The sequence below is a fragment of the Polypterus senegalus genome, chromosome 13 (genome assembly GCF_016835505.1).
Source record: "Polypterus senegalus isolate Bchr_013 chromosome 13, ASM1683550v1, whole genome shotgun sequence".
NCBI lineage: Eukaryota > Metazoa > Chordata > Cladistia > Polypteriformes > Polypteridae > Polypterus > Polypterus senegalus.
In genome coordinates, this window is record NC_053166.1 from 34,955,503 (window position 1) to 34,972,679 (window position 17,177).

A 17,177-nucleotide genomic window follows, 5' to 3' on the forward strand; every position below is an offset into this window, starting at 1 on the left:
ATTTTAGGATCACAATGACTGTAAAACATTGTGATATGAAGGAGTGTTTACTCTCACAGTTGGGGTTCTGACTCTGCAGCTTGTCTGAACTGCTCATCAGCTCAGTAACAGCATGCTGAAAGCACCTACACTACAAGTGGGCTCATCAAAGTTACATCAAGAAATGAAGCTGAATTTAGAACTAAAGCAAACCTTTAACCCCTCTAAGTCCAGCTGTGAGCATGCGAAAAAACAAACCTCTGAAAGCCCCATCTAAAATGATGGGCTCTTCATGAGAGAAGTAACAAAAGCAGCAAAGTAACAAGTAGCAAAGAGCTATATATAGTATATTTACATATATTTACATACACACATATATTTAAGCTATTAATGCTCAGAAGGAGACATTAAAATATTAACTTTTTTTCTATTCCAGTTTCACTATTATTTTTAGTGCTGTTTTTCAAACTATACCGTGTTCTTTATTAATGTACAGCACATTGGGCTTTCAGTGGAAATGTAATCTATAAAATTAAGTTTAATTAAAATTGAATAATATTTGTGACATACAGGCATTAAGCCCCCCTTTTTCAATACAAATGTGCAGTGCGTCAGAGACTGTCCCAGCAACACTGGAACTCAGGAACAAATCCTGGACTGGGAACAAGTCAGTCTAAGTGAACACTCAGGCACACATTTAGAACTCCTCATCGAAGGTCAGTTTAAAGTTTCCTGAACATACAGGAGAAAAAATGACCAAGGCATACAGCCAAGATGTAAACTCCATACAGTACTGTCCAAGGTACCACACAAGACACTCATATTTTCTTAAACTATCTTTGGAACTCTTCGGGTGCCAGTTTAGTGATATCTATCTATCTATCTATCTATCTATCTATATATATATATATATATATATATATATATATAGTAGTCACTAGTTTAGTGATCTCTATCTATCTATCTATATATACTGTGTATATATATATATATATATATTGTAGTCACTAGGGCCACACACCCCACACAGCACAGCCCTGGCTTCAAACCCAGTTCTTTTATTTTAACCACCAAAGTGTACCTTGTACAGGTTTCTTCTTCACATTGTCTCAAAGGGTTGCTGCACGCAACAGTACAGCTCTGTATGATCGTCTCCACTCCACCCAGGCAAATGTCTCATCTCCTGACATTGACTCCCTGAGGGCTCTCTTTTAACTTTGAATCTGGAAGAACTTTCGGTGCTTAATCTATTGTCTCCATAAACCAATTCCACGTCAGACAGGACCACAATGGTCCTTGTATTATCACTATCCCAGAACTCGCCCTGGAAGCCCCCACAGAACCTGACAGGGCAGGCCCTTGGAACCACAACTCCCATGCTGCCCTGCTGGTGTCCATAATGGGAATGGATGCTGCCACCCAGTGTATGGTGGGATGTTCTGCCCAGTGCAGGCATTCACCAACTGTGCTGTCCTTCCCAGTTCCCAAGTCCATCCTGGGTGTCGCTCATTTGCTGTTAGGGCACAGCTCCGAGACGGCCAATGTAATGTCCTTCCACATTCAGGTCTTGGCACAGAAAGGATATATTGTCACTTCCTCCCTGACCTTCTGTTATCAAGCCTTCCTGGCAATATAAAGGGTCCATAGCCAGATTGTGGTTTAGTCTCTCACTATATATTTTCATGTTTTGCTATGTTGCATCCTTGTGTTAAAATGATTTAAATTCATTTTTTCCTCCTCAAGCAACTCTCGATGCCCCAGAATCACATAGCAAAACAAGGATTTTAGATTTTTTTTTATATTTAATAAAGATCAAAAACTAAAAGATCACATTCACACAAGCATTCAAGACCCTTTACTCAGTGCTAAGTTAAAGTACATTTGGCAGTGATGACAGCCTGGAGTCTTTGGTATGATGTAATTTGGGGATTTTCTGCCATTCTTCTTTGCAGATCCTCTCAAGCTCCATCAGGCTGGATGGAGACTGTCAGTGGACAGCTGGTTCCAACTCTCCCCAGGGACGTTCAATTGGGTTAAAGTCTGGGCTCTGGCTGGGCCACTGAAGAACATTCATAGAATTGACCCTAAGCAACCCTAAGTGTTGTTTTTACTTTGCTGTTCGAGACATTGAAATCCATCAAAAGATTCTACTTCTTTGAATCTGTGCAAGACACAATAAAATCAGAAGACCATCAGGGCATTTTGGGATGAAACGTACAGTCCAGTGTCAGAAGGAAGTTGCAGGTGCATAGGTCCAACCCAAAGCAAACCTCAAAAAGCATCCAAGAATGATGGAGAAGAAAACTTTGGAAAAAAAATACGTATATCATCATCAACTTCATTGCAGTCACTAACTATCCATAAGTAGATGAAGGATTCTTCCATTCTGCTACAGACAATATGGTCACTTGCTTTTCTCATCCACATCATGCCTACAAATACTTTCATCTCGTCCACCAGTCTTCTGTGGTTTCTTCTTTTTACAACTCCACTGAAAAGTATCTGATGTACATCCTCAATCTTTTCTTCTGTCTCTATAACTATCTTCTGGTCTGGCTATATGGTCACCTTCTTTACAGTTTCTACATCTGCAAACTTCGCTTGAATCTGATCCATTCATATCTCATTTTGTCTTTTTAAGTGTATATTTCTATCATTCTTTGAGCGGCTCTTAACTTTCTGGTAGTTTTTACCATTCAGGTTCCACATTTCTCAACTGCTATTGTTCTGTATATTACAAAGTGGAGATCAGAATCAAATAACATGTGCAATTATTAAAGGTAAAGGCACTTTATAGTGAAATGAATTAAATTAAGGTCCTTGAAAGCTGAGCAAACAAGGCAGTTTTGGGCCCTTCTGACATTCAGGATCTTGAGAACTCCCTGTTATCTTTAACACTTTGTTTTTTGCTTTTGATCCACAGGATGTCTCTGTGTCTGTGGGTACCTGATTCTGTAAGCCCAGGGCCAACCACCTGTGATGGACGAAGCTGATATTAATGAGAGGTAAGCTAGAAATAAACCAATCTTCTTTGAGTGTCATAAAACAAAACCATTTCTTTTTTGATGAGCAAACAGCTATGGATATCAATGAGTGTGGATCCAGCTGTGGACTGCATCCGGAGAAGAGATTTACAAGGACTACAGCTGCTTCCAGTTGAGCTTTCTTGTTCCTTTCCGATATAAGCTAATTGATTTTTTTAAGGAAATGAGAAAGCATGTGTTTTGGAATGTATTTCTCTCATCAAAGGATCTCAAATTGCTTAAGTTCAATGTTGTTACCATGCTGTATATTTGGTTGGAGCCTTTGTCCAAGGTTATATTAAAGGTGAGAACATTTTTGTGAATGGTGGCATAAGTAATCAGGAGATACTGTAGACACTATATACTTTATCATTCTGAAAATGGGGTTTTGTAGTCATACAGAAGTGAATAATGAATTAAAAATCAGTAACAGCCGCTTGCAACACTAATAATTAGTTGTATGCTTAAATCAATTTAATGCTACCTTGATAAAAGAAGTATAAACCTGGTAAATGTTGAATGATTATATACAGTGCATATATATATATATATATATATATAGTAACAAATGCGCTATATAGGCGCCTGACCCGACACAGATAGACACGGAGGCACGTATAAAAATAAACAAAACTTTTATTTATCTTCAGCTGTTGGACACGTCATCCCCGTGCCACACAGCCCAACACAGTCCCAAAGCACAATTGCAACACACTCTCTTTGCCCTTTACCATCACTCCGCCTCAAGCTTTAGTCCTCCTCCTCCCGACTCTGGCTCATGAGTGGTGTGGATGGTGGCCCTTTTTATAGCCCCTCTGGAAGTGTGCCTGATCACCTGTGGCTAATTGCACTTCTGGGTGGGGCTGTAGAGGTGTCCATACAGGCTCCGGGATCCAGGCAGCCACCCCAGATCCCCACAGGGTTGTGGAGACCTCCATCTCCCATGGAGCCCTGCGGGAAACTGAGGCACCCACATCACCCAGGAAGGCTGCCACCAAGCGTCCCGGGGGAGGTACTGAAGAGTCCATGGCTGCTCCCCTGGAACATATGCAGAAGGGGCATCCCAGGCGGGCATGGGACCCGGTCGCCCAGCACTATATATATATATATATATATATATATATATATATATATATATATATATATATATATATATATATATATATATATATATATATATATATATATATAGTGATGCGTGAGTCACTGCTTTGCTCTTGAAAAATGAGGCTCAGTCTCAGGCTTTAGAATGATCAACTTTATTAATAAACTTAAAACAGGTACAGCAAGCGTATTTATTGAATTGGCAGCTGCCACTCCACGACACACAGGCACAGCAAACAAGCACTGACTTCATTAGTCATTCTGCCTTGGCTCCCTCCTTCAGTTCAGGCACTGATAATCCTTCTCATCAGGTTGGTCCCATGACTGTGTAACTGCGACTGGAATTAGTCAGGTCATTGACCAAATTAAGGTACCCCATGGATCAGCCATTGCGGGAGCCTTATGGGGGGGCTGTGAACTCGTTGTTGAGGCAGGACATGTTGTGTGGCGGGGCTGCGGATTTGTCATTGAGGCAGTGAGCCTGCCGCTGTTTGGCAGGCACATAGCAATACATAAATATATGTGTGTGTATATATGTTGTAACAACCAAATGAAATGGATGGGCATCCTGGCTGCTAAGAGAGGGGAAGAATCCTTACCCAGATAGGAAGCCCCAAGTGGATGGACAGGCATTCCAACCGAGAGAGAGAAAGGTTTCTTACCCCAATGGGAAGCCCTATGTGGATGGATTGGCGTCCCAGCTAGGAGAGAGGAAGTTCCTTTGCCCAAAAGGGAAGCCCAGGTAGATGGGCAGGCGACCAGACTGGTGATACCTACGGCACCTTTCTTGGCTGGGATAGAAGGAGAGAACTGTTTCTGGGGGCTGTTTTATCCCCAGAGATGCTAAATGGCAGCAGTCCAAGATATTGGTGCCCATTTGGACGTCAGCAGGGAATACCGGGAATTGTATTCCAGTAACGTAGCCCTACTGGAGCCCGGGTGTGCTGCAAAAGGGTACTGAATACACTCCCTACTATTTGGGACTTCCATATGACCTGGAAGTGTTCCCAACAGGTGAAGCCCTTTCACTGGAAGTACTTACAGGTCCTCAATAAAAGGGGCCCTACTGCTTTGTCCAGGCAAGTCGAAGCTGGGAGGAAGGAAGGAAGGCAACACTTAACTGGAGGAGAGCAGTGGCGATGGTAAGAGAGAGGAAGGAGAGACAACTTCTGTTTTGTTTGCTTGTGTATACAAGGTTTTGTGTATTAAACATTCATGTTTGTGGTTTGGGGCTCTCTGGCACCCCCTTGTGTTCACGATATATATATATATATATATTTTTATTTTTTTTTACATAAATGTATACCACAGTATAGGTGTAAATATAAATTATGCACTGGAAAATTAACCTGTTTAACAATACTCTTATTGGCCATCAGGGGACACTACCATCACATGATAGCCAATCCGGTCCTCTCCAGTATACCCCTGTGGTAAGGGAAACTTGTAGAGATTGCTGCTGCCACCAGGAGGTGTTGATAATGTCACCTGGAACCCCAAAAATTGAATCAGAGGGCAGCTGGTCACAAGGGCGTAGAGAGTAGGGGAAGAACAAGAGCCATATTGTTAGACAGTAAGCAGGGAGAACACAAGCAACAGAATAACCGGAAGTTACTACTTTTTAGCTCAGAGGAGTCTGTTGTTTTTCTGGTTTGTTGGACTTTATTATTCCCCTGTGCTGTTAATTCCTTCTTTTGATAATAAAACCCCTTTTCATTGTTAATCTGGACTCCTGTGTTGGTGTTTGGACTCAAGGACAGCTCCTGAGTGCCACTACAATATACAGCAATCAAAGCAGAGCACTGAATCGGTGCAGAATTGCAGGTGAACAATTTCATTACCTTGTTCAGTCCTTAGCCCTCTCAGTTGCCTCCTTTAACTTCTTTGAGGTCTTTCTTTATTTTGCTCCAGCTCATTCAAAATATAATTGTTTGAAGTCTTTTTGACGCTCTTTTATTCTGAAATAAATATTTATCTTTCATAAACTGGAAGACAAATCACTTGTTCTAAACAACATTCAGACAACCCGCTATATTTTTCAAAATGCTTTTTTATAAAATAGCCTCCAATACGTCAGGCGATTGGCCCATTCAGTGTAATAATAATGCCTTATAGAATAGAAAAGTTCAGTCCGTTAAGTGCCTTTAGCCAAAAATCAGAATGCAGTACCATGAGTGCCACAATGCAACAAAAATAAGAAAAGAGGCCAAACAAACTCTAGAACTGTCAGCTGCAGGCGCCACCACAACTGTTCCTTCAGAGGAGGTCATCTGCTCAGCGTGATCCTCTGCTCGTGGCTTCCCAGGTGGGAAATTCTGCTGTGAGAACAGATTGCAATAATGAAGAGAGTGAGCCAAAGAAAACTTAACAGCCATCAACAGACAAAATGAGTCATTAAATAATTGTTCTAATAATGATAACACTGTGATTATTGTTAACTTTGCCTTGGTGTATTTGTATAATGGGATAAGGTACAAAGATAAATATTTATGTGTTTTTTAATATCCAGCCTTATGTCATTGATGGCTGAAACGCAAGTATCCCATACATCATCTGCACCACCTCTCTCTCAATTTGCCCACTCTCTTGAGTTGAGAATTCGTTCTTTTTGTGTAATTAGATTCCATAATTGCCGGGTTGGAATTATGAGGGCTACCTCTTTGCATGTTCTGGTTTACTGTGATCACCAATAAATGTTTAATCCCTCATTAATAAACTTAATGGCTTGTTTAATAATCAGATAATTGCAGATAACTGCAGCTTCAGATAAGCTGAACAAAGCTACTAGTTTTTGTGTTGTTCATTCATATTCATAATGAAACTATTGATGTTCCATAAACTTTGTTATGTTAAGTTGAGTTAACAGTAATACACATGCAAAATTTCATGAACATGCACTCAACTGTTTTGGAGTAACGCATGGTTTTCATAGTGTTGACTCTTCGATGATGGATGGATGGATGGATGGACTCCTCGATTAAATTCTTGAAACTCCATGAAGCCTTTATTTAAAGTTGCATAAAAAATTATGTAAATACAAAATTTTTTGAAAGTAGATATATAAGAGATGAGTAAATTTTGTGTCATTTTTTGTGAATTACTGACATGGAATGGGTTCTTCATCGCCAAACCTAAACAATATGTCGAATTATTACTGTTGGCTGTACAAATCTTTTTCAGAAAGATTTTTTCAGAAAATTAGGATGACTTTCAAGGGGACTGAATAATTTTGCACGCCACTGTATTGGGACATAACCATTCCCTTAAGACCAAGATCAAGATTGTGGCCCCATTATTTTGCGAGTAATCTTGTGACAGACAGACAGAGAGACCTTAGCATTTTATAAATATAAGTGAACATTATCGGTAATAAGTGTTGAAATGAACAGTCCAGACAATGAGCGACATTATATGCGCAAAATACACAAGTCTGCAAACATCCAGTATGCAATGTGTTGCAATATTCTTTTTCACATTCATGTTTTTGGCTTGTCTTTGGTTTCTGAAGTATTCCAACCTGGCTGTGGTTGTAGGCAGGACTACAGGTGGAAGTAATGGGAGATAGTTTAACATATTTAGCTAATTTCCTTTTTTATTATAATTCTGACATCCACAGACTGGCAAGTGATTTGCCAAAAATAAAAAAAAAGTTATCTGTGGCAATGGCAACAGTTCTACTGGATAAAATATACGTGAAACAGCTGTCATTATGGAAAGGTACAATTAGAAGAAATCAAATTTAAACTTGACAAAAGAGAAGGAAAGCGAAATTTTAAAGAAAAAGAAAGATGCCAGTACGTGGTCCATTCAATTCTCTGAGCTCCTGGGGAGAGGAACATTTGAAAAGAGTGCTAGAGATGAAAAGCGCCTGCCCAATTCAGCTGAATAGAAAGTGGCATCGGTACAGCTGAGAATAATTATTGAATTAGGCATGCAAATTATAATGGTTGCATTGATTATGAAGGAAAAGGAAAAGCCTATTGATTCTGATGAAATCGACCACATAAGCGATGCAATTTTCCTTTGATCCTTGACTTGTCACTTTGCTGTAAGACACACTACTGGGACACGGTGAATTGCTGAACACCTGTTCCCTCTGTCGAGCCCAGCTGTTGCTAACAGTATCAGTATTGATCTTGCCCTGCTGACTGATCCTCCACAGCTCTCAGCCATAAGTCTTAGCTGCCACATTATCTAAGGTTAAAAACCACTTGGCAACATTTGTGTGTGTTTTTTCCAAATTGGTGTTATTTGAACAGTTTTTTTTATGAGTACTAAAAATTAACTTGCTAATACAGTCCAAAAGAGCTTTAGAAGAATAATTCTAACAAGCAGCAACATGAGGTAGCTCAGTGCCAGTATTCTTGGAGTGCTCACGATTTGTGATGAATATTGTGAGGCCAGCCTCTGTTACAGGTGGCACCGCCATAGCTCAGAATCAGGATGGGCAAAGTACAAAAGTTATGTTGAAGAAAATTGTTTATTAAACAGAAACAAAAAAAAGGAACGTGGATCACAAAGAAGATATCATCCATCCATCCATTATCCAACCCGCTATATCCTAACATAGTGTCACGGGGGTCTGCTGCAGCCAATCCTAGCCAACACAGGTCGCAAGGCAGGAAACAAACCTCACCGCAGAAGAAGATATCAGTCACCCACAAATTATCAAGCTCTTTCAGTCTAATTCAGGGTCAAAAAGGCCACAGTCTATCTTGGTGTTTGGTTGTGGAATGGAACCATGATTCGTAACATTTCACATATTGGCACTGTGGTAACTGCCAGTGGTTAGCAGCAAATCCACAACATCAGGATTACAAAGCCCCTACCCAGAAGCAGACACCCCCACTATACCCCACCCATCCACAGGGCAAATCCTGCCTACTACGCCAAGTTTTTTGTCATGGAGTCAGGCCACAATCTATCCCAATTCATATGTTTGCACTCTGATAACTGATAGTGTTTACACCTGGATTACAAATGCCCCCAGAAGCAAGCTCCATTTTATACTGAGCATTAGAACTCCTATGCTCATTCACTCAGGGGCTGCTTATTTGTACTTTGAGCGGAGTGCTTCCTGGTAATATCAGCTGAGCTGTCTATCTCTTCAACTCAGCCTCGATTTTCTATACAGCACCACCACTACACCCAACCTGTCCACAGGACAAATCCTGCCTACTATGCCAAGTGTTTTGTCATGGAGTCAGGCCACAATCAATCCCTATTCACATATTTGCACTGTGATAGCTGAAGATGGTTACCTCTGGACTACAAAGGCCCTTTGACACAGGCTTATTTTTGCGTTAAGTTGCAGCTGACCAACGGCAGATATCTGAACTGTAAATGGATTGTGATGTGATTCCATAATAAAAGACCAGGCCCAGCCATCTATTAGTTCACAACAGTGCTTCTTCATGCAAATTCTCAATAGGTGTACTGTATGCCTTTATGACACATTCTGTTCCATTTTAAATCACTTTTGATACTGTTTTTATATTTTTTATGTATTAGGCTCATTAAAAATGAGTATTATTATGTTTAATCTTATTTTTCCTTATTTATAGAAATGAGATTCTTTTTCATCATGCCCTTCAGGGTTTTTGCAAGACAGCAGACAGTAACTGCAGCTTAGGGAGTTCAGTACATTAGTAATGTATATATGGCAGAGGCATTTATCCAAAGTGATGTACAAGATCATCATTCATTAAACCTGTTTACATGTACTGTATATGTCTTATGGTTTGAAAAACATTAGATGAAGTGTCTAAAGGTTATTCTGGGAATCGATAAGATCAGGAGATGCTTAAGTAAAAAAAGTTGCAGCCAGGAAAGGACCAAAACCAGGAGATCAAAACTAAACAGGCAACCAAGACACCAAGGGAACTTGAATGTGCAGCAAGGTTTGGGTCTACTGTGCCTTTCAAAAAAAATAAGGCGGGCTTTGTTTTTAACATAGGGACCTGAAGATGAAACGTTGTCACTAACCAAAAATTCAGTACGCAAAAGTCATTTCTATCTTTAACTAAACTCATGATAGTAGTCAGAATTCATACTCATTATTTTGAAGCACAAGTTCTTAAACCGTAAGACGTATTTGAAAAGTTAAGCACACACCAATGAATTGTATCTATACATAATTTTGGATAACCAGTAAGTGCTGGATGTCTTTGTATAACGGCACCCTGACCATGAGAAGCAGAAGGTGCCCACTATGGCCACATACAATATAAATAATAATATTGGCTTCAGGGGTAGATGTGATGTATTTTTTCAAAATCACTCTAAACCTGAAAATAAATGTTAGATTTGGTTCCTCTTGTATTAAAAACATTTAGAGAACCCAAAATATCCATGAAGGTTTTCATGAAATATCTTAAAAATAACGATGGTAGGATAGTCCAGTAAATTACAAACAGGGTTAGCAAGGCAAATAAGGATTTTTATAGTATAAAGGTTGCAGGTTGTAAGGAAGAGGAAAGGCTCTACAAAAGCCAGCATGCTACTATATAAGGAGGCCTACATGTTCATATTGCTGTATGGTTGGAAAGATAACCAGAGATGGATAATATTAGGATTAAAGCCAGTGTCGGAGATGGCTGGGGTGGCGACCCGGCTGAGACACCCAGGAAGACCGGAAGAGGGCTTACGCTCACCTCAGACCATGTGGGGGGTGACCACCCTGGTTCCTTTGGGGGCCACAGGTACAGAGCTTTGAAGCTGTACCCTGAAGGGGCCCATGGTCACCTAGAGAGCCCTGGACCTCAGCACTTCTGCCACACCCGGACCTGGGGGGAAGAAGATCGGGGACAACCGGAATGCTTCCGGGTACACAGCCGGTGCTTCTGCCACACATGGGCATGTCGGCGGAAGGTTACTCGAGCACACCTGGAGCACATCTGGGTGGCTATAAAAGGGGCCACCTCCCTCCATATGATGACTGGGTCGGGAGAAGAAGGACAGAACTTGGTGGAGGAGGCAAGGAGGCAACCTGAAGAGAGTGAGGCATTGTTGTGACCAGGACTTCGGGGACTTTGGGGTTGTTGCTGCACTTGTGTAAATAATTAACTTTGTGAATAAACGTGTGTTGGATGACATTAACGTGTCCACCTGTTTGTGTCTGGGCCGGCTACCACACCAGTTAGATATGATTCTGTTATGATATGTAGGTGATTAGGAAAATAAGGGAGGGAATGAAACAGTGAGGGCAAAGGTGGAAAAGGTTCATTTAGAAAGACTGTAAAGAAGTGGCAACTGAAATGGGTTGCAAAGAAGAAGCAAGAGAACAGATGTGACGGACTTAAGAAGGATGGAAAGTATAATACAGAAGTAATGCACATGGAGAAGGTGGACTCCTACTTTTTAAATGCATTTGACTTTTTCTCAGTTCTCCATTCACCACTCTCAGCCATATACACATCACTTTTTAGGGAAGGTCTGCTTCTCACTTATATTCATTTGGTGTTTTATTTTTTCATCTCTTGTATTCTTCTTGAATGGAGCCTAGAAGTCTGCTGACCTTTTGCCTGAGTGTTGGGTCTGCAGTTGAAAACCATCATTAGATCAGCCTAAATTGAAGGCAAGTGCTGACCTTTCAGTTGATTTCTTCCTGGCAAATATCTGATAAAGGAACTGTCAAAACAGTTTTATGAATATTGATCTTGCTGCTTTAAAAATATGCAAACGTTAATTGGCGTCTCCAGGCTTGTAACAAGGTTTAGGTTTCTCTGTGATGACCAAGACAATTGCAGTACCATTGCATTTTGTCTTTTGAGAACAAAGCAATGTTTTATATAATTCACATGCATACATTCATAACTTAATAAAAGGAGGCGGGGACACTGGATTTACAGCAATGCTACAACAATCACAAAAATATTTATAGAATGATGAATCAAAAATGAGACAGCAAAATTAGATGACCGACTGTATATCCAAAATATGGTTGTAAATAAAATAATGTGTAAACATTTAGCTGATATGAAGCTGGAAACCTTAAGGAAATTAAAAGCGGTGATCACCTAAGCCCCACTCCCTCCTAACCTTACGCCCAGTGATCACAATGTACTTTTAAGTATAAAACTACATTTCAGCAAAGCCTCCTTGTAATATTGCAGGTCGATTATGTAAACCAAATTCGTGCAACTGACTCAAATCAAGTATAATAACAAAGCAACCTCTTACAAACTCAGGTAAAACACACTTTGAAACTCTTCCTTTTTAGTGTTCCACATTTTGTGCACTCCATTTCCATCAAGATAGGAAAAGAATAATAATGGTAAATAAACTTGAGCTGCAAGTTTCACTTTGCGTAGCACTTTCAGGGAAGCAGCAGTGAGGTTATAGTCAAGGAACAAGAGAATAAAGTACAGAGAAAAGAACACTATAGTGTGTGTGGCTGAGCTACTGGCTTGGGTAGTATGGGTGTTCACACTAAGCAAAAAAGTGTCAGAAGTTTCTAGGATTCAGGACACAATATGGTGAGTACAATAGGAATTCACAGAATTTTTCCTGACTTAATCCAAAATGCTGAATATCAGGGACAACTGGTTGGAAGGACGGTGCTCTGATGACGCGTCAAACGTGTGACAGGTGACCATAAAGATGGAATATTGGGAACAGAGCACTTTGGCTGGTTATGAAAGATGAACTTTCTACCGGAGCCTCTATGAGTGTATCGAGGAGAGCGAAGGAGTCCAAGTTCTCTAATGATGGGGATGTTAATTTCAGGAGTGGTTGTGGGATTAAGTTAGCAGAGTTGTGAGCTGGAATAACTGAACGCCATTCTGACCGAAGAAGAAGGGAGAGATGCTATCCAGACAGCGCCATAAAATCCAAAGCAGACGGTAAAACAGAAAATCTGGGCATCAGGTGAATATACAGCAAAAACTTAAAAAAATCCTTAAAATCCACAGCAGACGGTAAAACAGTATGTCCTGGCAACAAGCGAGTAGTCAGCTAATCTATAATAATAAAAGGCAAAGCTGACTCACTGACTGACTGACTGACTCATCACTACTTCTCCAACTTCCCATGTAGGTAGAAAGCTGAAATTTGGCAGGCTTATTCCTTACAGCTTACTTACAAAAGTTAAGCAGGTTTCATTTCGAAATTCTACACATAATGGTCATAACGGTCGATAATGTCCGCCATGTTGAACTTTCTTATTCATGGCCCCATCTTCACGAAATTTGGTAGGCGGCTTCCCTGCGCTAACCGAAATCAATGTACATACTTATTTCGGTGGTATGACACCACTGTCGGCCACCATATTGAACTTTCCAACGTCAAAAATTTTCAAAATTCCCGTGTAGGTAGAAGGCTGACCCCATCTTCACGAAATTTGGTAGGTGGCTTCCCTGCGCTAACCAAAACCGATGTACATACTTATTTCGGTGGTAAGACACTACTGTCGGCCGCCATATTGAATTTTCCAAATGTCACTAATTCTCCAACTTCCCGTGTAGATAGAAGGCTGAAATTTGGCAGGCCCATTCCTTACAGCTTACTTACAAAAGTTAAGCAGGTTTCATTTCGAAATTCTACACGCATAACAGTCATAACGGTCAACAACGTCCGCCATATTGAACTTTCTTATTCATGGCCCCATCTTCACGAAATTTGGTAGGCGGCTTCCCTGCGCTAACCGAAACCAATGTACATACTTATTTCGGTGGTATGACGCCACTGTCAGCCGTCATATTGAACTTTCCAACGTCACTAATTCTCCAACTTCCCGTGTAGGAAGAAGGCTGGTTGGTACTTATTTCGGTGGTATGATGCCACTGTCGGCCGCCATATTGAACTTTTAATGGAAACCGATGTCCGTACTTATTTCGTTGGTATGACACCACTGTCGGCTGCCATACTGAATTTTCCAAACGTCACTAATTCTCCAACTTCCCGTGTAGGTAGAAGGCTGAAATTTGGCAAGCTTATTCCTTACAGCTTACTTACAAAAGTTAAGCAGGTTTCATTTCGAAATTCTACACGTAATGGTCATAACGGACGATAACGGTCGATAACATCCACCATGTTGAACTTTCTTATTCATGGCCCCATCTTCACGAAATTTGGTAGGTGGCTTCCCTGCGCTAACCAAAACCGATGTACATACTTATTTCGGTGGTATGACGCTACTGTCAGCCGCCATATTGAATTTTCCAAACATCACTAATTCTCCAACTTCCCGTGTAGGTAGAAGGCTGAAATTTCGCAGGCCCATTCCTTACAGCTTACTTACAAAAGTTAAGCAGGTTTCATTTCGAAATTTTACACGCATAATGGTCATAACGGTCAACAACGTCCGCCATATTGAACTTTCTTATTAATGGCCCCATCTTCACGAAATTTGGTAGGCGGCTTCCCTGCGCTAACCGAAACCAATGTACATACTTATTTCGGTGGTATGACGCCACTGTCAGCCACCATATTGAACTTTCCAACTTCACTAATTCTCCAACTTCCCGTGTAGGTAGAAGGCTGGTTGGTACTTATTTCGGTGGTATGATGCCACTGTCGGCCGCCATATTGAACTTTTAATGGAAACCGATGTCCGTACTTATTTCGTTGGTATGACACCACTGTTGGCTGCCATATTGAATTTTCCAAACGTCACTAATTCTCCAGCTTCCCGTGTAGGTAGATCGCTGAAATTTGGCAGGCTCATTCCTTACAGCTTACTTACAGCAGTTAAGCAGGTTTCATTTCGAAATTCTACGCGTAACGGTCATAACGGTCAACAACGTCCGCCATGTTGAACTTTCTTATTTACGGCCCCATCTTCACGAAATTTGGTAGGTGGCTTCCCTGAGCTAACCGAAACCAATGTACGTACTTATTTTGGTGGTATAACGTCACTGTCAGCCGCCATATTGAACGTTTCAACAGTCTGTATTACTTATGGGCCCATCTTCAAGAAATTTGGTACACGGGTTCCCAATGCTAACTGAATCCTACTTACATACATATATACATCCATAGCCTGCACCTCGGTCACCGTGTGAGGTGGCGTTGGGTCCCCTGGCTATATAAGACCGTCCGTCGCTCCGGTCTCTACATTCCCTTCCTTGCTTCGCCACGGGATTCACGTCTCCCTACTGATAACTACAGCCTTTTTGTTTAATCCACGGCTTCTCCGCTGTTTTATTGTTTGTTAATTACAATTATAGTTATTGTATAGGTATTTTACACTTACTTTACATTTCTCAGGTACCCATTTCCTTTATCATTCCAACCCCCATTACCATGTCTATCGAGGTGATCACTATTGATCAAAGAACTCTCACTTACCGAGTGGTTTCCATGCCCGGAGATACCACCTACCTTTTCCATTCTCTTTGTTACATATTGCACGGCCATATCAGGCTCACTCTTGATATCCGGAGGAACATTGTGTCTTATGTATAGAATGACTGGGACAGGTTCAAGGTGTGGACTGATGATGGTACAAGAGATAATTATACTACACAGGAGCACTAGAAGAGTGAAATGCTTAAGCCCTTCACCTATGGTTCTGCATGTGAATTGATGGCTGCCGCTGAATTGTTCGGTTGTCGCTTTCAAGTGTACCGAAATAGCCAAATATTTTACACCTTTCGATAACCGCCAATGCCTCTTAAACATCTTAGATTCACAGATGACGATTTCAGTAGTGGACACTTTGATGTTTATGAATGTTTAAACTCTCAAAAGCTGAATGTGATTTTATCGATGAAACTGGTTGTGTGCTTACAACGCTTGACAGATGCTGAATGTCACTTCAACACAACAAATCCTGCAAATACTGTCGTAATTGAAACAAACCATGAAACTCAAACCAATTATGACAGCAGCAATCCAAGCTATGAGATTTGAGACAAGATTACTGTTCACATGGCCAACTGTACGTTGCATGCTCAAGAGTAAGCTCAGCGCACAGCTTGGTCATGTTACAACCGGAGGGCCGAAATGACAACGTGGCACACAAAGAGATCCTTAACAAATAATTATTGGCATATTTTCCCTCAGTTTAAAAAGGTTTAATTTTCTTCTTAATAAAAATTTTAATGCAGTACTTCGCCGCTGCAAAGCATGGGTATTAATCCATAAAAACCCATGGCAGACAACGAAACAGTACAAAAAAGTACGAAAACTTTCTAGCTAAAAACTAAACTAAAAGTAAAATAATAAATTAGTAATATAAAACTCATAAAACTCATAGGGAGAAGCGGCGAACATTCAACGCCAGCGTCCTCTCCACTCGCTTCCAATAATATCATTATTATTATTCTTTTTCTGTCACCTAAAATCAATAACAAAAGGCAGAGTTTCTTCAATCATAGCCCTCTTATGCTGAACAATCATGTAAGAAATTTGCTTACTCTGCTGTAAAATTGTTAGGTATGCAACAATGACCAGACACTGCCACCTACTGACTAGGAGAATATCAACATGCCGATTAGAAGGAAATCCACAAGTATAAGTGTATTTTGGTCTCACACACAGCGCACACACTTTGCACCTTGGAATGTATGCAAAATTAACAGGTAAATATAAATAGGGCTAAAAAACTCACATTCTCATGTCACACATGCACATCTGAGGTTCGCCTTCTGGGCTCCTTTGAGGTAAGCACTACCGCTAAGGGACACCAGAGAGTGCGGTCACTTACTTTTATATCTCTCTTACCACCCACAGCTCGGAGAAAACGCCCACTAAACGCAATTAACCATGCCCCTTTGGGGGCTATAAAAGTAAGGCGCTCCCAAAATGTGACATCTTATTCAGTAGATGAGTTAACCAAATTACGGAGCTCTGACTCTATGATTAGACCACATTCCAGAGCCCATCGTTTTGAACCCAATGGCTAAAATTTGCTTTATTAACACATATGTATTGTTTTCAATTCTTTTTTTGCCTTGAAAGTAAACGGGGTGGCCTGATTGGCACCCCAACATTTCTTTTGAGTCCTGTCCTTCACCTGACCGACAGCACTGTGTTGCGTAAATAGGTTTTTATCTAGCTGAATAAAGTTCATCCCATCCGCCATTTAAATTCATTTTTTACTGTATTACTCTTTTCACACATTCAATT

The 17,177-nt window shown here is 40.7% G+C and overlaps 1 protein-coding gene across 3 annotated transcripts in view; it reads left to right on the forward strand.

The window, feature by feature from the left end:
* Positions 1 to 17,177, forward strand: part of htr4 (5-hydroxytryptamine receptor 4) — a 485,679-nt gene that overhangs the window by 176,968 nt on the left and 291,534 nt on the right. For all 3 annotated transcript variants that reach the window (XM_039775641.1, XM_039775643.1, XM_039775642.1), the window contains exon 3: positions 2,903 to 2,984. In XM_039775641.1, coding sequence (XP_039631575.1) covers positions 2,959 to 2,984 — 26 coding nt within the window. In that variant the 5' untranslated portion in view covers positions 2,903 to 2,958. The remainder of the gene's footprint in view (positions 1 to 2,902; positions 2,985 to 17,177) is intronic.